Source organism: Bos indicus, chromosome 24, assembly GCF_029378745.1.
Source record: "Bos indicus isolate NIAB-ARS_2022 breed Sahiwal x Tharparkar chromosome 24, NIAB-ARS_B.indTharparkar_mat_pri_1.0, whole genome shotgun sequence".
Lineage (NCBI taxonomy): Eukaryota > Metazoa > Chordata > Mammalia > Artiodactyla > Bovidae > Bos > Bos indicus.
The window spans coordinates 46912589-46936658 of record NC_091783.1 but is presented as its reverse complement, the minus strand read 5'-3'; the positions used below and the strand labels follow the sequence as shown (position 1 = coordinate 46936658).

Genomic DNA, 24070 nt, shown 5'->3' with positions numbered 1-24070 from the left:
GTGCTGAGTAGGTCAGCATCCTTTCCTCACAGAAAAAACCTCTTAGCAAAATAGGAAAACGTAGATAATTAAAACTAAAAATTACCACCATGTATGATATAAAACTAGGAATGTCTTCATGAAAGTGAAGAACATTTGAATTTGTGTTATAGCTCTGCCAGCTGTATCTTAGTGAGTGTATTGTTTTCAGTATCTTGTAACCTCAACATCGTCATTTCAAAAATAGAAATAGAGGTACTAGTCTTTTGGAGTCATGCAATTATTATGAGAATTAGATGAAATTTATGTAAAAGTCTGTAACATGCTGTAAGTTTCTACATTACGTAAGAGGTTATTTGTTATTAAAGGAAGGGGAAATAAAGCATATATCATAGAAAATTGCCTCACATTCTTTTCTCACCTTTTTCCATCTTAAATATTCCCTAACATGATACAGAAAAACCTTAATGAACTTATTGGGCAGCCCAGTAGTTAAATTGTTCTATCCATTTGCATGAATCACTATACTTCTAAAATCTCTTAGAATCCTAGTTAGACACTTAAGAGATAGTATGGACTCTTGAGCTAGATCATCTGGGTTCAAATATTGACTCTTGATTTTGTAATGTTAGTCAAGTTAACTTTGTTTCTTTGTGCCTGTTTCCTCATGTATAAAGTGAGGATGATAATATAGATCAACTGGGTAGTGTAGTTGTTAGGTTAAAAGGTAGTGTCACTAAGATAAAGGTAGAGGGTATTCATTGTGCTACTTGGCATATAGGACTGCTATAATGATGAGTTGGCTAAATTATTTTCTTTTTATATTATAAAATAACCCAATGTTCATTTTAGAGGAAAGAAACTACAGGTAAACCAAAAAGAAAAAAGGAGAATATCCTAAAGATCCTCCCCCTCCCCCTCAGGGAGGATTAACGGTGTTATAATTTTCTGTGGTTTCTTCTAGACTTCATAGTACATATGAAGAAGTCCTTTCCTTTTCCTTTTCTTTGTCTTTGCCATTTATCCAGTCTCTCTGCATTCCTTCTACCATCTGGTTGACAAATACTGATCATCTGTTGCATCCTTGGTACTATGTTGTAACACTTAGGTTACAGTAGTGAACAGTGACATAGACCTTTTCCTTGTGGGGCTTAGCATATAGTCGAGAAATAGATTTTCTATCAGAATGAGAGAACTGATTAGAAACTGAGAATTTTTTGTAAAGGAAATATACAGGGAAGTTTGAAAGGCTTTACAGCAAAACTTGGTCTGATCTAATCTGGATGTTATGTCTGTCTTGATGTTCGTATTCCTCTACCAATTGGCCATTTAAGTTTAATAGTAAAAGACTGGTTAATGATAAAAATGCATTGTAAAACCTTCAGAAGGAAAGGAGAATGTTTTTGTGGACCATATGCTCTGTGTGTGGCAGTTTAAGTTATTAGTTTTTAAAATCAGTACTTTTTAATGAAAACAACTTGACCAAAAATCTGTCACATAATTTGAGACCCATTTAAAAAAATTTAATGAGGAAAAAAAAAAAGAACTAGGTTTTATCAGTATACTGACACTTCAACATATGTGATTATAGGAAAGTAAAAAGCTTTCTTTCTTAAGTGAAAAATACATTTGCAGTTCATATCACGTATATGAGGCTGATTAATATAGGTAACCAAAGATTAATAACCAAGTAGAAAATCAAGAACGTTTTGAATAAGTAGTTCTTAGAAACCCAAATGACCCTTAGAAGCTATAAAAAGCTCAGCTTCACTTAGAAGTGTATTACAAAACTATAATGGGGTGTTTTTCACCTGTCAGATTGGCAGAGGTTAAAGGATTCAAGAACTGCTATATTGATAAGGTTGAGGGGAGCCAAGCACATTAATACATGTGTATGTGTAAATCAATAGGTAATTTCTGTGAAAGTTAGTTTGTTATTGGGACAAAAATCACAGATACGCTTGGACTCAAAATTTTTCCTGCTAGGAATTTATCCCGTAGCTGTCTATTGCAGCATCATCTGTAGTGATAAAGGATTAGAAAAAGTTTAAATATAAGTAAAGAATTGTGTGAATTGCATGCCACCATTTCTGTGAAAATATTTTTTAAAAGACACACTTGATTATGCATAGACCATCTGTGAAAGGACATGCGAGAGATAGATAGCAGTGGTTCCCTTTAAGTAGGGGAAGAGATGAAAAAGAAACATGTTTTCATGTTTTAAAAAATTTATTTATTTTTAATTGAAGTATAAAGCTTTAAATGTTTTCATTTTATATGTATCTTTTTCTACCTGTGATTTTATAAGTTTTACTTTCTTTCAGAAAGTGAAATGGTCTTTTAAAAATTATAGCTCAAGCAGTGAATACAAATAAAGTATATTGTAGTCTTGATGGAAATAAATTCTGGTTTGAATTTCTTTTTGACTTTGTTAGTCTTGTATGACTTCTTCAGATTTTTATGACTTTTGAGGCTTTGTTCTCCTTTCTGAAATGACTTTCCACATTGTCTTCCCTGTCGTCCAGTTAGGGAAAATGAGGCTGACAATCCCATGCCGTGCGGTGACTTGTACACACCTACAGTGTTTTGATGCTGCCCTTTATCTGCAAATGAATGAGAAGAAACCCACCTGGATTTGTCCTGTGTGTGACAAAAAAGCTGCCTATGAAAGTCTAATTTTAGATGGGTAAGTATATCCCAACATAATACTTAATTATACTCAATCTTATTTTTAAACTGTAGTTAGTGGCCCTTCTGTCTTTACAATATTATGGTGTTGGGGGCAAGAGGGTGAGTAGTTTCCTTTTCATTTTGCTTTCCATGGTCATATTTCATTACCTATAGGAAGGAGGGTAAAATCCACTTAGTGATATCATTTTGCTTATCTAGAACTAGAAGAGCAATGAAGTCTCTGCAAAAACATACTAAGTAAGTGGTAGGGTAAATAGAGTTGTGTTATGCAGCTGGTAAGTTTAAAATGGGAATTCACTTCTAGGTTTTTCTGACTCTGGAGCCCAAACTCTTAAGCAGTATTGCTCATTTTGTATATGTTGAAATTAAGGAAAAATAATACAACCTAATTGTTGGGAAGTAATGTATATATACACTATCATTTTCATTCAGTATAGAGTGAAAAATAACCTTGATCTTTAAAGATAATTCTGCAGCACGATTTTTTAAGTTTGAAAAGAGTATTATTGTAAAGAGGAATGAAACAGTAAAGAGTGATGGGACTTTTTCTCTCTGTAAACTTTTACTTTTTAACTTGCTTTGAAATAATTTCAAACTTAACAAGAATTTGTTAACAGTAGCGTGTAATGTGTCAGTTGTTAACAGTCTGCCATATTGTTTTATCACATTCCCTCTTAATTTGTATGTGTTTTTGTGCGTGTATATCTGTGTATAGAGAGAAACAGATGATTTTCACTATTCTCAGAAACTTTTTGAATCATTTGAGATAAGTTACGTATTTCATGCCCTTTTGCCCATTCATATTTTAGGGTGTGCTTCCTGAATACTTGACATTGTGTTGTGGGTATACTGCTTATCATTAGTGTGTTTTAGAGAGTTCCAGAGATTTTATTTGAACAAACACTAGTTTTTTTGTCAGAAACTTCAAGATGTCATTTTCCCTCCTTTCATTCATGCAGTTCTTTATTCTGTTATGCATTCCTTCATGAATTCTTTCAACATAATACATATTAAATACTAGCCATGTGTCAGGTCTAAAATGGAGACAATAAAGAATTGTGTAGTAAATGTTAAGTGCTGTGAAAGTAAAGAATGAAACTATGTGAAGAGAACTGGGGGTGGGGAAGAAACTGATGATAGGGAGTATGTGATCACATTACTACCCACTACCTGATTGTTGGTCGGTAGTCTCACCAACACTTAATGAATATATCTCTTCATAGGCTTAGGACACTGCTTCCATCATTTGAAACATTTTTATATACAAGTGTCATTTCTGTGCTGTTATTTGTGCCGTTGATCAAAGTATTGATCACTGTAAAACTGTTTTAATTATTGGATTTTTGTTATGCATTAGTACCTCTTTGGCCATATGAATCAGAATTTTCTTGACCATCATTGGAGTTGGCCATATTCACCTGAATGAAAGTATTCTTAAATTACACAAATCTTGTTTTGATTTTGATTGAAATTTTGTTTTTCATATAATTGGGGAAATACATATTTAAAGTTTTACATCTTCTAAGGAGGGTAGTGTTTTTCCTCATTCATTTTTATCAGTTTTATTGTGGTAGAAGAACTATCCCTGTTTAAAGTGTACAATTTGATACATTTTGACCCAATATATACCTGAAATATCATTAAAATATGATAAATATATCTATCACATCTGAAGTTTTCTCAATTCTTGTGGGACTCCATGGCCTGTAGCTCACCAGGCTTCTCTCTCCATGGATTTCTAGGGAAAATTATTGGAATGAGTTGCCATTTCCTTCTCAGGAGATCTTCTGTACCCACGGATCAAACCTGTGGCTCCTGTATTTGCAGGTGGATTCTTTAGCACTGAGCCACCTGGGAAGCAAGGTGGCTGGAGAAGAAAATGGCAACCCACTCCAGTATTCTTGCCTGGAGAACCCCATGGACAGTATGAAAAGGCTGAAAGATAGGATGCTGGAAGATGAGCCCCCTCCAGGTCAGAAGATGTCCAGTATGCTACTGGGGAAGAGCGGAGGGCAGTTACTAATAGCTCCAGTGAGAATGAAGCAGCTGGGCCAAAGCAGAAATAACACTCAGCTGCAGATGTGTCTGGTGGTAAAAGCAAAGTCCGATGCTATAAAGAACAATATTGCATAGGAACCTGGAATGTTAGTTCCATGAATCAAGGTAAATTGTATATGGCCCAGGAGAAGATGGTAAGATTGAACATTGACATTTGAGGAATCTGAATTTTCAGATGACTATTGTATCTACTACTGTGGGCAGGAATCTGTAGAAGAAGTGGAGTAGCCCTCATGGTCAACAAAAGAATCTGAAATGCAATATTTGGGGTACAGTCTCAAAAAGGAGTGAATGATCTCAGTTCGTTTCCAAGGCAGATCCTTCATCATCACAGTAATCCAAGTCTGTGCACTAAATACTTAACACCAAAGAAACTGAAGTTGACTAGTTCTATGAAGACCTGTATACAAACTTTTTTAGAACTAATAGTAAAAAAAGATATGCTTTTCATTGTAAGGAATTGGAATGCAGAAATAGAAAGTCAAAAGATATCTGAACTAGCAGGCAGCTTTGGCCTTGGAGTACAAAATGAAGTATGTCCGTGGAATTCTCCAGGCAAGAAATTCTGGAATGGGTAGCCATTCCCTTCTCCAGGGGATCTACCTGACCCAGGGATCAAACCCAGGTCTTCCTGCATTATGGGCAGATTCTTTACCACTTGAGCCACCAGGGAAGCCCCTAATGAAGCAGGACAAAGGCCAACAAAGTTTTGTTAACAGAACACACTGGTCATGGCAGACACCCTTTTCCAACAACCCAAGAGATGACACTACACATGGACATCACCAGATGGTCAATACCAAAATCATATTGATTGTTCTTTGCAGCCAAAGATGAAGAAGCTCAATACAGTCAGCAAAAACAAGACCTGAAGTGGACTGGCTCAGATTATGAGCTCTTCATTGAAAAATTCAGGCTTAAATTGAAGTTGGGAAAACCACTAGGCCATTCAGTTATGACCTAAATCAAATCCCTTATGATTATACAGTAGATGTGACAAATAGATTTGAGAGATTAGGTCTGGTAGACAGAGTGCCTGAAGAACTATGGATGGAAGTTCATAACACTGTACAGGAGGCAGTGACCAAAACCATCCCCAAGAGAAATAAATGAAAGAAGGCAAAGTGGTTGTCCAAGGAGGCTTTACAAATAACCTAAGGAAAGAAGAGAAGTTAAAGGCAAGGGAGAAAGGGAAAGATAGACCCAGCTGACCACAGAGTTCCAGAGAATAGCAAGGAGAGATCAGAAGGCCTTCTTAAATGAACAATGCAAAAAAATAGAGGAAAACAACAGAATGGGAAAGATTAGAGATCTCTTCAAGAAAACTGGAGAGATCAAGAGAACATTTCATGCAAGGATGGGCACGAGAAAGGACAGAAAGGGTAAGCACCTGACAGGCAGAAAAGATTAAGAGGAGGTGGCAGGAATATACAGAAGAAATGTATATGCAAAAAAGGTCCTAATGACCCAGATAACCATGATGGTGCAGTCACTCACCTAGAGCTGGACATCTTGGAGTATACAATCAAGTGGGCCTTAAGAAACATTACTATGAAGAAAGCTACTGGAGGTGAGGGAAATCCAATTGAGCTTTTCAAAATGCTAAAAGATGATGCTAGTAAAGTGCTGCACCATTATGTCAGCAAACTTGGAAAACTCATCAATGGCCACGGGATTGAAAGTTTAATTTTCATTCCAATCCCAAAAATGAGCAATGCTGAAGAATATTCATACTACTATACAGTTGCTCTCATTTCACATGCTAGCAAGGTTATGTTCAAAATCCTTCAATGTAGGCTTTAGCTGTACTTGAACTGAGAACTCCCAGATGTACAAGCTGGGTTTTGAAGAGGCAGAGGAACTAGAGATCAAAATGCCAACATTTGTCGGATTATGGAGAAAGCAAACATGTTTAGTTCTTGATAAACACCCACTTCTTCATTGACTATGCTGAAGCCTTTGTGTGGATCACAAAAAAACTATGGAAGTACCAGACTGCCTTACTTGTCTGCTGAGAAACCTGTGTGTGGGTCAAGAAGCAACAGTTACAACAACATACTGGTTCAAAATTGGGAAAGGAGTACAACAAGACTATATGTTGTTAGCCGTTTTATTTAACTTATATGCATAGTGCATCATGTGAAATGCCAGGCTGGATGAATCACAAGCTGGAATCAGGACTGCTGGGAGAAATATCAGTAACCTCAGATATGCAGATGATAGCACTCTAATAGTAAGTGAACAGTAACTAAAGAGCCTCTTGATGAAGGTGAAAGAGAAGAGTGAAAAAGCTGGTTTGAAACTTAGCATTCAAAAAACTAAGATTGTGGTATCTGGTCTCATCACTTCATGGCAAATAGAAGTGGGAAGAGTGGAAGCAGTGGCAAATATTATTTTCTTGAGCTCCAAAATCACTCTGGATGTTGACTGTAACCATGAAATTAAAAGAGGCTTGTTCCTTGGAAGGAAAACTGTGACAAACCTAGCCAGCATATTATTAATAAAAAGCAGAGACATCACTTTGCTGACAAAGGTCTGTACAATCAAAGGTGTGGTTTTTCCAGTAGCTACCTACAGATGTGAAAGTTGGACCATAATGTAGGCTGAGCACCGAAGAATTGATGCTTTTGAGTTGTGTTGGAGAAGACTCTTGAGAGTCCTTTGTACTGCAAGGAGAACAATCCAATCAATCTTGAAGGAAATCAACCCTGAATATTCATTGAAAGGACTGTTGCTGAGGCTTTAGTATTCACTGTTGAAGCTCGGACTTCAATTCTTTGGTCACCTGATGCAAAGCACCAACTCATTGGAAAAGACCCTGATGCTGGGAAAGATTGAAGGGGAAAGGAATGGTGGGGGACAGAAAATGAGATGGTTAGATAGCATCACCAACTCAGTCATGAATTTGAGCAAACTCCGGGAAATAGTTGAGGACAGAAGAGCCTAATGTGCTACATACAGTCCTTGTGGTCACAAAGAGTCAGACTCAACTTAGCAACTGAACAATAACAACAGTTTTCTCATGTATCTTTCTAATCTCTTCCTTTCACTATTTCCTCAAATACTAATATGCTTCCTGTTTCTATAGATTGTTTTGGATTTTCTAGAGTTGTGCATGAATGGCATCATAGAGTGCATTCCTTTGTCTGACTTATTTTTATTCAGTGCCGTTGAAGTCTGTCCACATTGCTGTAGGTACCAATAGTTCGTTTTTTTTGCTGAGTAGCATCCATTGAACAGATAGCCCACAGTTTTATCAGTTCACTTGTTGATGGGTTGTTTCTGGCTTGGAGTCTTGCAAATAAATCTGCTAACAACATTCATGTCCAAGTCTTTGTTCTGATGTTTTAATTTTTCTTGGGTAAGTACTCAGAGTGGAATCCCTGGTCACATGCTAGGCATATGCTTAATTTTTCAGTAAATTACCAAACTGTTTTCCAATGTGATGTACTATTTTGTATTCCCAGTAGCAGTGTATGAGAGTTCTAGTTACTCCACAGTCCGATCAACATTTGGTATTGTTAGTTTTTTAAACTTTAGACAATCTACTGATATATGGTAGTACTCCATTGTGGATTTAATTTAATGCAAATAAGGGATTTGCATTTCCCTCATTTCTATACTGAACATCTTTTTGTGTGTCGATTTGCCATCTCTGTGTTATCTTTGGTAAAATGACTGCTCAGATTTTCACTCACTTTGCAGTTGGGTTTTTTGTTTTCATATTACTGAGTTTTGATAATTCTGTACATATAGTGGATGTACAACCTGTTATCAGATAATATAATTTTACAATGTTTTGTGCCATATCCTCCTTTTAGTCTCTTAACAATGTCTTTCAAAGAGCAATAGTTCTTGGATTAAGGCCAGTTTATCAGGGTTTTCTTTTATGTCCTATGCCTTTGATATCATACTAAGATATTTTGCCCTAACCCAGGGTCACAAAGATTTTCTCCTTGCTTCCTTTAGAAGTCTTTTCATTGCATTTTACACTTAGATGTCTTGTCTGTTTCAAGTTAATTTTTGTATATGGTGTGAGATAAAAATCAAGGTTTTAGCTTCATTTTTCTTTCTGGCATATGGTCATGCAGTTGTTCTGCCACACTTGTTGAAGAGATTGGCTTTTACTCACTGCATCGTCTTTGCATTATTTTTTCAAAAATCAGTTTGCCATATGTGTGTGGGTTCATCTTTGAATTTTATTTTGTTGATTTGTATATGTTTATGTCAATATTGCACAGTCTTGAAATCAGAGTAATAGACTTCTAATTTCTTTCTTTCTTAAAATTCTTTTGGCAATTATAGATCTTTTGCATTTCATTGCACATTTTAGAGTGAGCTTGTCAATTAGGGAAAAAACCTGGTTTTTTTTACTTGTATAATGTTGACTCTGTAGATCAATTAAGGGTGACTTCACAATATTGAGTATTTTAATCTATGAACATGGTATATATCTGTTGATTAATTCAGTTCAGTTGCTCAGTCATGTCCAACTCTTTGCGACCCCATGAACAGCGGCACGCCAGGCCTCCGTGTCTATTACCAACTCCCGGAGTCCACCCAAATCCATGTCCATTGAGTCGGTGATGCCATCCAACCATCTCACCCTCTGTCGTCCCTTTCTTCAAATGAGTCATCTCTTCACATCAGGTGGCCAAAGTATTGGAGTTATAGCTTCAACATCAGTCCTTCCAGTGAACACCCAGGACTGATATTCTTTAGGATGGATTGGTTGAAACTCCTTGCAGTCCAAGGGACTCTCAAGAGTCTTCTCCAACACGACAGATCAAAAGCATCAATTCTTTGGCACTCAGTTTCTTTGTAGTCCAACTCTCACATCCATACATGACCACTGGAAAAACTATAGTCTTTACTAGACGGACCTTTGTTGGCAAAGTAATGTCTCTGCTTTTTAATATGCTGTCTAGGTTGGTCATAACTTTCCTTCCAAGGAGTAAATGTCTTTTAATTTCATGGCTGCAGTCACCATCTGCAGTGATTTTGGACCCCCCCAAAATAAAGTCTGACACTGTTTCCCCATCTATTTGTCATGAAGTGATGGGACCGGATGCCATGATCTTAGTTTCTGAATGTTGAGCTTTGCTACTGCTGCTGCTGCTAAGTCGCTTCAGTCTTTTACAACTGTGCAACCCCATAGACAGCAGCCCACCAGGCTCCCCCATCCCTGGGATTCTCCAGGCAAGAACACTGGAGTGGGTTGCCATTTCCTTCTCCAATGCATTTAAGCCAACTTTTTCACTCTCCTCTTTCACTTTCATCAAGAGGCTCTTTAGTTCTTCATTTTCTGCCATAAGGGTGGTGTCATCTGCATATCTGAGATTATTAATATTTCTCCTGGCAATCCAGCTTGTCCTTCCTCCAGTCCAGTGTTTCTCATGATGTACTCTGCATATAAGTTAAATAAGCAGGGTGACGATATACAGCCTTGATGTACTTCTTTTTCTATTTGGAACCAGTCTGTTGTTCCATGTCCACTTCTAACTGTTGCTTCCTGACCTGCATACAGATTTCTCAAGAGGCAGGTCAGGTGATCTGGTATTCCCATCTCTTTCAGAATTTTCCACAGTAATGTGATCCACACAGTCAAAGGCTTTGGCATAGTCAATAAAGCAGATATAGATGTTTTTCTGGAACTCTCTTGCTTTTTCGATGATCCAATGTATTTTGGCAATTTGATCTCTGGTACTTCTGCCTTTTCTAAAACTGGTTCATGTATTGCTGAAGCCTGGCTTGGAGAATTTTGAGCATTACGTTACTAGTGTGTGAGATGAGTGCAATTGTGTGGTAGTTTGAGCATTCTTTGGCATTGCCTTTCTTTGGGATTGGAATGAAAACTGACCTTTTCCAGTCCTGTGGCCACTGCTGAGTTTTCCAAATTTGCTGGCATATTGAGTGCAGCACTTTCACAGCATCATCTTTCAGGACTTGAAATAGCTCAACTGGAATTGCATCACCTCCACTAGCTTTGTTCATAGTGATGCTTTCTAAGGCCCACTTGACTTCACATTCCAGGATGTCTGGCTCTAGGTCAGTGATCACACCATCGTGATTATTTGGGTCGTGAAGATCTTTTATTATAGTTCTTCTGTGTATTCTTTTTTTTTTTTTTTCTTCTGTGTATTCTTGCCACCTCTTCTTAATATCTTCTGCATCTGTCAAGTCCCTACCATTTCTGCACATATTGAGCCCATCTTTGCATGACATGTCCCCTTGGTATCTCTAATTTTCTTGAAGAGATCTCTATTCTTTCCCATTCTGTTGTTTTCCTCTATTTCTTTGCATTGATCACTGAGGAAGGCTTTCTTATCTCTCCTTGCTATTCTTTGGAATTCTGCATTCAAATGGGTATATCTGTCCTTTTCTCTTTTGCTTTTTACTTCCCTTCTTTTCACAGCTATTTGTAAAGCCTCTTCAGACAGCCATTTTGCTTTTTTGCATTTCTTTTCCATGGGGATGGTCTTGATCCCTGTCTCCTGTACAGTGTCACAAACCTCCATCCATAGTTCATCAGGCACTCTGTCAGATCTAGTCTCTTAAATCTATTTCTCACTTTTACTGTATAGTCATAAGGGATTTGATTTAGGTCATACCTGAATGGTCTAGTGGTTTTCTCCACTTTCTTCAATTTCAGTCTGAATTTGGCAATAAGGTGTTCATGATCTGAGCCACAGTCAGCTCCCGGTCTTGTTTTTGCTGACTGTATAGAGCTTCTCCATCTTTGGCTGCAAAGAATATAATCAATCTGATTTCGGTGTCAACCATCTGATGATGTCCACGTGTAGAGTCTTCTCTTGTGTTGTTAGAAGAGGGTGTTTGCTATGACCAGTGTGCTCTCTTGGCAGAACTCTATTAGCCTTTGCCCTGCTTCATTCCATATTCCAAGGCCAAATTTGCCTGTTACTTCAGGTGTTTCTTGACTTCCTACTTCTGCATTCCAGTCCCATATAATGAAAAGGACATCTTTTTTGGGTGTTAGTTCTAGAAGGTCTTGTAGGTCTTCATAGAACTGTTCAACTTCAGCTTCTTCAGAGTTATTGGTCGGGGCATAGACTTGGATTACTGTGATTTTCCTTGGAAACGAACAGAGATCATTCTGTCGTTTTTGAGATTGCATCCAAGTACTGCATTTCGGACCCTTTTGTTGACCATGGTGGCTACTCCATTTCTTCTAAGGGATTCCTGCCCGCTGTAGTAGATACAATGCTCATCTGAGTTAAATTCACCCATTCCCATTCCAGTCTATCTTAGTTCGCTGATTCCTAGAATATCGACATTCACTCTTGCCATCTCCTGTTTGACCACTTCCAATTTGCCTTGATTCATGGACCTGACATTCCAGGTTCCTATGCAGTATTGCTCTTTACAGCATCGGACCTTGCTTCTATCACCAGTCCCATCCACAGCTGGGTGGTGTTTTTGCTTTGGCGCCATCCCTTCATTCTTTCTGGAGTTATTTCCCCACTGATCTCCAGTAGCATATTGGGCACCTACCAACCTGGGGAATTTATCTTTCAGCATCCTATCTTTTTGCCTTTTCATACTGTTCGTTAATTAGGTCTCAGTAATACTTGGTAGTTGATTGGTCTTGTGTGCCTTATGTCAGATTTATCCCCTTATTTCATGTTTGATGTGGTATTAGTTTTTATATTAATTTCTGCTTGTTATATGGAAATTTAGTTGATTTTTGTCTATCTTGAAACTCTGCTCAATGCATTTTGTAGTTCTAGTTGCATTACGGAGAACATAGAATGTTCTGTATAGAAAAGTTAATAATTTGTGAATAAAGGCAGTTTTTACTTCTTCCTTTTTAATTTAGATGCCTTTTATATTTTTGTCTTGCTGTCTTAAACTGACTACTCTGTTTACGTGATGATTTGCATTGATTGATTTTCAAATATTAAACTAACCTTTCATTCTAACCCCACTTGGTCATGATTTGCTATGTTTTATATTTATTGTTGGGTTTGTTTTGCTAAGTTCGTGAGAGAGAGTGGTCTGTTTTCCTGTATTGTCTGTTTTTACTATCAGAGTAATGCTGGCCTTATGGGATTTCCCAGGCGGTGCAGTGTTAAAGAACCCTCCTGCCAGTGCAGGGGACACAAGAGATGTGGGTTCGATCCCTGGGTGGGAAAGGTGCCCTGGAGGAGGAAATGGCAACCCAGTCCAGTATTCTTGCCTGGGAAATCCCATGGACAGAGGAGCCTGGTGGGCCCCAGTTCATGGGGTTGCAGAGTCAGACTCGATTGGGCAACTGAGCACCCACACAATGCTGGCATTATAGGTGAGCTGGAAAGTCATACTGTGTCTCCTCAGATATTTGGTAGAATTTCATACTGAAGACATTTGGGCCTAGAATTGTCTTTGTGGTAAATTTTTTTTACAAATTCAGTTTCTTTAACAGACACAGGTTCCTTGGGTTATCTTTTGCTTTTTGAGTAAGTCTAAGTCTGACTAGAAGTTTGTCGGTTTTTATTGATCTTAAAGTACCTGCATTTGGTTTCTTTGTTTTTTCTCTATTTTATTTTTTCCCTATTTTGTTTATGTTCTTTGTTATTTTCCTTCTCTGGCTTATTGTCACTTTAATTTACTTTTTTCTAGTTCTGTTTAGTTAGAAGGTGAGGTTCTTGATTTGCATCCTTTTTTAATGGAAAATTGTACGGCTTTAACTGCCTTCTACAGACTTTAGTATATTTTCATTTCCATTCAGTACAAAATACTTCCTGAGTGTTTTAATATTATCTTTGTGTCCTGAATTGTTCTGTGTAATTTCCAAATATTTTTCTGAAGTTGTTTTCCAATTTCATTTTGATCCTGTAACATAATTTATATGCTGAGTTATTTTAAATTTATTAAGACTTCGATGTCTCTATTTCTGCCTCCTTTCCCCATCCCTGTGATCCTTTTTTCTTGATAATCATATATGTTATATTTTGGACAGTAATTTTTGTGTTTGGTTCATGCGTTATGTTGAGGGTTGTTTGTTTATTGCAAGTCCCAGCAAGAATGTTCCAGTTGTGTCTGTTTTTGTTTAACCACTGATTTTTAGAATGATACTCAGTAAGTCACTTAACTCTTCTGTTGCCTGTTAAGGAGATAAAACCTAGGAGGAAGGAGGTGATAATAGTTGTTGTTAAGTGTGAAGTATTAAAACACCAAACAAACAAAAAATACAAAATACCTTTTGTCTCCAAGGTAAAATGTATTACTTTGTTATTTCACCTTTGAGCAAAGCCATTCAATTATGTTTCTATTCTTCTTACTTGGTTTATAGGCTTTTTATGGAAATTCTCAATGACTGTACTGATGTGGACGAGATCAAATTCCAAGAAGATGGTTCTTGGTGTCCAATGAGACCGAAGAAAGAAGCTATGAAAGTATCCACCCAACCATGTCCCAAAATAGAAAGTATGTGCAGAATGGCCGCAGAGAGCAAAGCAGTGAGACTCGTGTGTTGTATCTGTAGCATTCGCCTCGGCCGTTAGAACGCTTGTTTGGAGTTCCGTGTCCTCAGTTTACCTTTTGATCGTTAAACATCTTATTTCTCCCAAATGATTTTTCTTAAGACATGTGCAGAGGTTTATACCACATTATAATCAGTCTTTTCATAGTATATTTTTCATATATAAAGTAAATAACCATGTAAATTGTCTTATTATTTTTATTGAAGTATAATTGCTGTACAATATTATGAAAGTTAAAGGTGTACAATATAGTGACTCATAGTTTTTAAAGGTTATACTCCATTTATAGTTAATTGTAAAATATTGGCTATATTCCCTGTGTTGTACAACATATCCTTGTAGCTTATCCTGAACCTAATAGCTTGTACCTCCCGCTTCCCCACCCCTCTAATGCCCCTCTTCTCTTCCCTCTTCCCACTTGTCACCACTAATCTGTTCTCTATATCTGTGAGTGTGCTGCTGCTTTGTTACATTCACTAGTTATATTTTTTAGATTCCACATATAGGTGATTTCAGATAGTATTTGTCTTTCTCTGATTTTTTTCACTTAGCATCATGCTGTCCAAGTTCATCCATGTTGGTGCAAGTGGCAAGATTTTTGTTTTTAATGTCCGTGTGCATGTCTGTAGGTACACACCATATCTTCTTTATCCGTTCATCTGTTGATGGACACTTAGGTTGCTTCCCTATCTTGGCAGTTGTAAATAATGCTCTTATGAGCTTTGGGGTGCATGCATCTTTTTGAGTTAGTGTTTTTGTTTTGTTTTTCAGTATATACCCGGGACGGAATTGCTGGGTCATAGGGTAGTTCTGTGTTTAGTGTTTTGAGAAACTGCCGTGTTGTTTCCCACTGCGGTTGCACCACATTCCCACCAACAGTCATCTGGAGTTACCTTTTCTCCACATCCTCACCAATACATTGCTTGTAGTTTTTAGAATCATCTTAATATGCTGTGCTTGTTACAACGTGCAGATTTATGTGACATTTCTATGGATAGTTTTTCAGAATTGTTTTTAGAGTATCTGTTGGAGGAACGAACCCCAAGTAGACATGTGGATAGAGAGGCTGCATTTTCCATTAATGGAGGGTGGGGAAAGATGGTCATACGTTAGTTGGTTTGAAAAAAAAAAAAAAAGGTGAGTTCAGAGCTCATTGCTTTCTGGGAAGAAATATGAGCCTGAGTTACACTTAGCTCAGCCTTCAGCTCCCTGTGATGTCCGTGCTGAGTGGGGAAATTCAGGGCCATCTGAGAAATTGAAACCTGAGGTGCACCTAGTTTCTTTTTATCTGATGTAGTCCACTCACTGAGTTTTGTGCTGACTGTGTTTCACATCTGGCAACGTAATGAATAATAGGTGTTCAGAGTAGGAGGAGAGGAAAAAGTAAAGGATTTTATGTCAGTATTAATCATTCTCCTGTGTTGTTACTGAACCCGTGGGAATGATCAAGGTTTCCCTCATATGTGAGAAAAATAGTGATTTAATTAGTTGCTACTGCTTTTCCATGATCAAGTAGCATGCATTTTCTACTAAGTAGATTGTAGAACATATTTTCTTTGAAACAGTGAGTTAACATATCGTGTAAGACTATGGAAGTGGGTAGAAAGGAGAACCTAAGTAGGTAATTGGTAAGAAAAACTTCGAATGTCTGAGTAACTTGTTAAAGTGAGATAGTTAGGCTTTTTTTCAACTGATACTATCAAAGTGAGCATTTTATCCAGTTCTGGCTTGTGGTGAAGAGCTTATGTATTCTTTGATATAAGCACCACTGCTTTGTTAGAATGGAAGTGTTTGATTCTGACTTCATACTACCATGTCTGTGAGAATACACAGCCAGTAAAGCCACATACTCTTGTCCACGGCCAGAGACCAGCCCCTTAACTCCAGATGTCTGTCTATAATGTGAGTCCTCACCGGGGGAGATAGTGTGAGGAGCAGGATCTACACAGATCTACTGGCAGTACTGGGGAGATAACTCAGCAGGTGCCGTCTGAAAGAGGTTTTGGTCTTCTCACAAGGCATTGTGCTCCCTCTGTCTCCTAGGTAAGCAGTCGTTTCATAGATGAATGTCTGAAGTTAGAGAGTTAGTCTCTGTCCATGGGATGAGTATGGACTTTACGGGCTGTGTATTCTTTAGGACATGCTGCACAGTTTAAAACTTACGGTTAGAGCTTGTATTACACCTCTCACTTTTTTTTCCCCACTCTGTTCCCTCCATGTAGCTTCAACTGTCCTCAGTAAGCCGTGTGCAGTGACTGTAGCCAGTGAGCCAAGCAAGAAGAAAGTGGATGTCATTGACCTAACAGTAGAAAGCTCTTCTGATGAAGAGGAAGGCCCTCCTGCCAAAAGGAAATGCATCTTTATGTCAGAAACACAAAGCAGCCCAACCAAAGGGTTTGTGAATTTATAGTTCACTATTGTTTATTACACTTGGAACTAACTGTTCCTGGGTTAGGTTTGTAAATGGCTCTTGGAGAGTGGCATAACCATAGAGGGCCACTTTAATTTGTGTTCTGTTCAGTTGAAATATTTTCAAATGAGCATGTTGTTCATGGGAAAGCAGATTTTGATGAAGAAGATATTCCCGTCTTTGGGAAGTGAGGGTTGAAATCTTCTCATGTCTAAATATTTCATATTGAACACTTGCTGTTATTTTCTTGACTCTTTGTAAGGAGTAAATTTGGCATCACAGACCACCGTGAGGAAGTGGAGTGTGTGGAGTGTGTAATTGGCAATCTGACCAGTGTGGATTCTACTTTTGACACCATTGCTTACTCGTTCTGTGATCTTGGATGAAATACTTAACTTGTTAGAGCCTCCTTTTCCTGTTCTGTAAAATGGGGTTAAGTAATGCCTACCTCATAAGGTTATATTCAGGTTTCAATAAAATAATGCAAGAGCTCAGCCTGATTCAGGCCCATGGTAATTTTCTCAGTAAAAAATGATTGCCTTCCCTTCTCACCCTCTCCAAAGCACAGTGTGGGCAAGTAAATGTGGTGTAGCATTTGTTTCTAAGGCATCTAAATGACAGGTTTAAGTAATTAGCAATAGATAATTTTGAGAGATTTTAGAACCTGCAAGAAAGTAGCAGAGGGTTCTCTCGACATCCCATGAGCATATTATTCCAAACTTGGGTGTGCCAGTCTTGTCTTTTGACCTCTCATTGCACTTCTTTTCTCTAATGGCTTTATTGGAGTATAATTTACATACCATAAAATCCCACATCTGAAGTCTTGAGTTGCACAGTTCAGTGGTTTTATTAAATTCATAGGTACGCAGTTATCATCACAACTCAGTTGTAGAATATTCTCAACACCCAGTAAACGTCTGTCATGTTCCTTTGAGTTAATCCCCATGCACACTCCAGTCGGCAACCATTGATCTCCTTTTTATTGCTATAAATTTGCCTTCTCTAGGCATTTTATACAAGTCGAGTTATATTCTCGGTGCACTTTTGAAACATTCCTTTTTTGCAGTTAACTTTTGAAACCAGGAGAATTAAAGCTTTCTGTGCTGCCTTCTTCACTGTTAAAATACTTGTATTTCAAGATGTGCTTTCCACATCACAGTGAGAGTGCATTTTTTTTCTTAGTGGAACTGAAAATGTAATAAGTATTTCAACTGGAATTTTTTTTCTGGGATGCTGATCATTTATGGTTTCTTTCAGACAGTTTGGTTGGCACTTCTAGAATTTAAATGATAAAAAATGAAAATAGAGTTTTGAAATGTTTACTGGCTTAGATGTGATATTTCCAGAGTTTACTCTCTAATAAAATGCTTTAGAGCATGCTGGGGAAACGTAGGTTGCACAATATATAATTAGATGGATATATAAAAATATATAGTTAGATGGATTCACACCAGGTTGAAGGGTTACTGTTATCTTGGAGGGTGTCTCTGGTGGCTCACTGTAAGGATCATCTGAGATGACCTCACCATGCTGAGGAATCAGGACAGTTCACACCTGTGATCAGCTACCACAGAGATAGATGTTGAGTCTCATCTAGGGTAAAAAGAAAAACCTAACATTTAGAGTATAAGGTGGAAATTTGTGACTAAACCAGCAACACGTGAAAATTTTGGTTTAAATCATAAAGTGCAGCTACCCCATTCATTCTATGAAGCTGGCGTAATTCTTAATACCCAAACTTGACTTATACATTAACAGCCAAATTGGAAAACTGCTATGAAACAGGCTTACATTAGGAAGATCAATGAAAATTCTGAATTTGATCTTAGTAAATTATTTAATAATATGTTAAAATGGTATCCTTTAATGCCAAGTAGAGTTTATCCAAGAATGCTTTATAATTAGGAAATACATTGATAAAATGGATCTTGTCATAGACAGCTAGTCAGCTCTCCACATCTGTGGATTCTGGCAATTGTGGATTATCAGAAATGGCTAGAGGAAAATTTTTTTTTTAAAGTTTCCAAGAGCAGGAACTATTTCACATAGCATTTGCATTGTATTAGGTCTTATAAGGTATACATACATGAAGTTGCTCAGTCGTGTCCGACTCTTTGCGACCCCGTGGACTGTAGCCTACCAGACTCCTCTGTCCATGGGATTTTCCAGGCAACAGTACTGGAGTGGATTGCCATTTCCTTCTCCAAAGGATCTTCCCAACCCAGGGATCGAACCCGGGTCTCCCGCATCGTAGACAGACACTTTACCGTCTGAGCCACCAGGGAAGTCCTATAAGGTATAAGGTAATCTAGAGATGAATTTTATGGTATTTGAGGTAAGGGACTTCAGGATCTGTGAGTTTTGGTATCCTTCTGGGGAGAGGGTCCTTGGACCCAGTCCGCTGTGAATACTGAGGGACGACTGTATATCATCATCTTAATAGATGATGGCCTTCTGTAAATTAACAGCCATTTAGCTAGAAGCTCTCTGAAGTGTCAGAATTCACTTAATGGTTTACCACTTGAGCAGATTTGTTCTTAGATTGCATTAACAAAAGAAGCAGTATCCAAGATACATACCCATGCCAGTTCTATTCCATTTTAGGCTAAATGACTTTCACTTAGACCATTTTAGTCAGGGCTTTCATCAAGAAGGGTATTAATGAGAGCAGCCAGAGGAGGGAAAGAGGACAGTGAGTAGCCTGATGGATGAGTGGGTCAAAGGACTGAAGCTGTGAAGCCAGGAAAAGAGAAAATGTGGTTATTTACCTTGTAGGTCTTGAACGGGAGTCATTGGTGAACTGGGTTAAGTTTATTCTTTGTTATAGCATTTGGCAGATACACATCCAGTAGAGGAATGATACATGAAAACTTTCCATTGGAGTTTTCTGAACACTAAGAACATTGATGTTTTTCTGTGTTAAGGTAGAGTGGATGCCACCTGTGCAGGCGTCACAGTGGTGACCATACTGTGATTATTTCATCTGTGTAATCCTGTCCAACTCTTAGTTGTTTTTTTTTTCTGGTTTTGTGTCTGGTCATTCTTCTCATGTCCTCCCTTTTGTGTCAGCATCTGGAAATTTTCCCTGAGGTGAAAATTTATCATAGGGCTTCTTAGTGTTAGTAAGCAAATGGGGAATAGAGGGAAAATAAGACTTTTAGAAAACGTCTGGTGTTTTTCTAAATTAACAGATAATTTTAAAATATTATGCACCTACTCCATGCCTTGGAAATTGAATGATTGCTTTGTCATTAATAAAGAGGTATTCTCAAGACAGGAAGCAAAGATTAGAGATACATTAAGACTATGGTTTTGGAGAAGACTCTTGAGAGTCCCTTGGACTGCAAGGAGATCCAACCAGTCCATCCTAAAGGAGATCCGTCCTGGGTGTTCATTGGAAGGACTGATGTTGAAACTGAAACTGCAATAATTTGGCCACCTGATGTGAAGAGTTGACTCATTGGAAAAGACCCTGATGCTGGGAGGGATTGGGGGCAGGAGGAGAAGGGGACGACAGAGAATGAGATGGTTGGATGGCATCACCGACTCGATGGACATGAGTTTGGGTGAACTCTGGCAGCTGGTGATGGACAGGGAGGCCTGGCGTGCTGCAGTTCATGGGGTCACAAAGAGTCAGACACGGCTGAGTGACTGAACTGAACTGAAGAATCATTAGAAATTGGTAGCGGAATTGAATCTTTGAAAATATGTTTATGATCATAAAGTGGGAACACCTGGTGAATTTCAGGTTTATGGATAAAAATTCAAGTCACTGAATTTTCAGACATCTAAGTCTGGGCCAAGTATGATGAATTTAGTGATCTAGTACTCTAGAATACTAATATTTGCTGTCTAGCAGTATGCCAGCAATTTTCTTTTGTGCTGTGAAATTATGTTGTTGTTCAGTCACTAATTCATGTCTGACTCTTTGTGACCCTGTGGACTGCAGCATGCCAGGCTTCCTTGTCCTTCAGTATCTCCTGGAGTTTGCTCAAACTTTTGTCCATTGAGTAGGTCATACTCTTCGCATCAGGTGCCCAAAATACTGGAGCTTCAGCATCAGTCCTTCCAATGAATATTGAGGGTTGATCTCATTTAGGATTGACTGGTTTGATCTCCTTGCAGTCCAAGGGACTCTCAAGAGTCTTCTCCAGCACCATAGTTCTTAAGCATCAATTCTTTGGCACTCAACCTTCTTTATGGTCCAACTGTCACATCCGTACATGACTGCTGGAAAAACCGTAGCTTTGATTGTACTGACCTTTGTCAGCAAAGTGATGCCTCTTCTTTTTATTAATAATGTGCAGTCCGGTATCACTGACAGAAATAGAGCTGACTTGGACAAGGATAGTGACTTTGTACTTAAATATGATGAACCAAAGGTGACAGTAAACAACCTGTAACGTTTCCTGTGTAGTAACCGTGTGACTTTGGGAATTCTGTAAGCTCAGTTTTCTCATCTGTAAAATAGGAATGATAATAATGTGCAACTCATTAAGTTATTGTGAGGATTGAATGAAATAATGGCAATGACAGTGCTCAGTAAAGCATGGAAAAGTGACGTATTTTGGCCATTGTTATTATTCATCTTATATTCGACAAACCGCACAATAACTCTTTTTTGTTACATGAAAACAAAAAACAGACAAAAAATAATATGCTGTCTAGGTTTGTCATAGCTTTCCTTCCAAGGAGCAAGCATCTTTTAATTTCATGGCTGCAGTCACTGTCTGCAGTGATTTTGGAACCCAAGAAAATAAAATCTTTCACTGTTTCCACATCTGTTTGCCATGAAGTGATGGGACCAGATGCCATGATCTTAGTTTTTGAAAGTCGAGCCTTAAGCCAACCTTTTCCTGATATGCATAAAGCTATAAAAACTTATATGTGTACATAATACATAATGTACATATAGGCCTGTGTGTGTATTTGCCAATCCTATGAGGAGGGAGTAACAAAATGTTTTTAGTATTTATAGCGTCACATACTTAAACCCATAATTCCACCAGACATAGCCATTTAGATTTCACCGTGGTTCCTATTATTCCATGTCTATAAATACATCTGTTTTTGCACAGGCATTAGAGTTGTTTACCTTTCCGAATGTGATCTTTGTGAGGCTTCTGATTGAGATAAAAATCCGCTGCTGCTACTGCTGCTAATTGTGTCCGACTCTGTGTGACCCCATAGACGGCAGCCCACCAGGCTCCCCCGTCCCTGGGATTCTCCAGCCGAGAACACTCGAGTGGGTTGCCATTTCCTTCTCTAGTGCAGGAAAGTGAAAAGTGACGGTGAAGTCACTCAGTCGTGTCCGACTCTTAGCGACCCCATGGACTGCAGCCCACCAAGCTCCTCGGTCCCTGGGATTTTCCAGGCAAGAGTACTGACTGGAGTGGGGTGCCAAAATCCGCTACCAGTAGGTAATTTGATAATCCTAACAAATGGCGAATTTTACCCATTCTATATGAAGTTGAATTTGTGTTAATGTTACAAAGTTCAGGTAATCGGATTTAACTTACCCTGAATTGTTTAATTTTTCAGATATTTGCTGAGATTGTAGATGTTGATTAATAATTTGTACTGTCACTGGATTGTGGCATTTTTACCTGTTGTGTAGAATTTTATATTGGTGAAACAAGGAATAGTTAATCACCCAGAGTTTTACGTTATGAGAGCAGAAGATGTGCAGTGGTTAAGGGTTACTGTGGTGACGAGTACACGGGGACATTGACCTCAATTCTGTGCAGGTGTAAGTAAAGGGCCAGGGAGGGAAAGTGAGTGTTGTTTTCTATGAATCTGATCCAGATTGAAAGGTCAGTTGAGGATGAAGAGAAAAGCCAGTGTGAGATAATCAGAGCCACTTTTTACGCCCCCTTGTGTGTACAAACATATGCCAGTCTCTATTTCCTTCTTATTTCCCATGACCCCATGCCCCAGTTTCTCATACACATTCCTGTGTGGGAGGTAGGATCATGTGTAATTTGGAAACACTTCTGGTGATTCCCTGTTCTACTTTCATCCTTGTAGAGGACCAGTGTCTTCAGACTTCCAAAAGCAGATGTGCTTTAATATAACATGCATACTTGAGCTCATATCAGGGCTCTCTTTCCCCCTCCAGAGTCTACCTTTGTGGTTTTAGATGGCCAGGTAACACTGGCATCCAAGACACCTCCTGATTGTAACTGAGGCAGGTTGCTCTTTTTGTTGGTCTTCACCTACGTCTGGAAAATGTGTTTTGAAATACTTAGCTTATGTTGTTGTCTCAAGCATACTGTATTTCCCGTGATTCCCAAATAGATCAGTCTCAGTTCACTTGCTTTCCTGAGACTAGCATTTGCTAACACAGCCACGTATATCCTCTCAAGATGACTTTGTTTTCCTCCTTTCCAGTGACATCTGTATTTTTTGAAAAATAGTACAGAATAACAGGGCTTCCCAGGTGGCTCAGTGGTAAGAATCCTCCTGCCAGTGCAGAGGCTGCAGGAGATGCTGGTTTGATCCCTGGGTCGGGGAGATCCCCTGGAAGAGGAAACGGCAACCCACTCCAGAATTCATGCCTGGGAAATCCCATGGACCAGAGGAGCTTGGTGGGCTATAGTCCGTGGGGTCTCAGAGTCAGACATGACCTAGTGACTGATCATATACACGCACGCGCTGTTTCTATCAGTTGTGCGTCATCTTTGTAGTGACCCCTTCCAGCTATGGAGATTGTGCCTGTCTTGTTGAGCTCACAGAAGTTTTATTTTTCACAATGTACAGTGGTGGGACCCGTCTGTACATCTTTACTGGAAGCTGGGGCATCTTCACCTTTGGTGTTTCTGGTTTAAATTACGTGTACTCTGTGCTTTGAAACCACTTTAATGGATGCTTTACTAAGTAGCCCCTGAAGGGCTACCCTGACCAAGGAGCTGTGAGTCTTCAGTCTCTCGGAGACAACAGCTGAGGTTTTAAGCTTGTAGTCAGGAACTTCCTCACGTAGTCTGGCATATGTGGCTTTGTCAGGCAAGACTAGGTTATTGAGCTTGTCCCATATTTTGCCTTTGGCCTTGCCCCCGACTTGCTCACTGGGTGTTTGTCTTTCTTGGCTGGCTTTCTGGCATCTACTTTTTCTTGTCATCCTTGGGTAGCATCTCAGAGATTGGAGAGCAGCTGCTACCCCTGCAGCCTCACTAAGATGTTGGACAAAAAGATGGTCGCCATCAGCCAGAGGGTCCATGACGTTGCTTAGTTTCTTTTATATATATATATATATTTTTAAGATGTTTTCTTGAGGACTTCTAATCATTAACTCTGGACTAAGATATAATGACTATTAAGTGGGAAGAATGCAAAATCATTTCTCTTTTTTCCTGAACTACTTCAAAAATATGTTTAACCATACTGCTTCTTGAAATTATAAAATAATTATAGTGTATATATACAGTGTGTATACATATATGTATAAATACCA

General features: G+C 38.5%; 1 protein-coding gene and 1 pseudogene across 11 annotated transcripts in view; one reads left to right on the top strand and one right to left on the bottom strand.

Annotated features, from left to right (window-relative positions):
* PIAS2 (protein inhibitor of activated STAT 2) overlaps nucleotides 1-24070 on the top strand; it is a 116999-nt gene that overhangs the window by 77671 nt on the left and 15258 nt on the right. For all 11 annotated transcript variants that reach the window (XR_011563840.1, XM_019986640.2, XM_019986632.2 and 8 more), the window contains 3 exons: nucleotides 2505-2665; nucleotides 14021-14154; nucleotides 16433-16604. Coding sequence is in view for 10 of the 11 variants with exons in the window: in XM_019986640.2 (XP_019842199.2) it covers nucleotides 2505-2665; nucleotides 14021-14154; nucleotides 16433-16604 (467 nt within the window). In the remaining variant the exon portion in view is untranslated. The remainder of the gene's footprint in view (nucleotides 1-2504; nucleotides 2666-14020; nucleotides 14155-16432; nucleotides 16605-24070) is intronic.
* LOC139179297 (small ribosomal subunit protein eS25-like) lies at nucleotides 23360-23750 on the bottom strand (annotated as a pseudogene).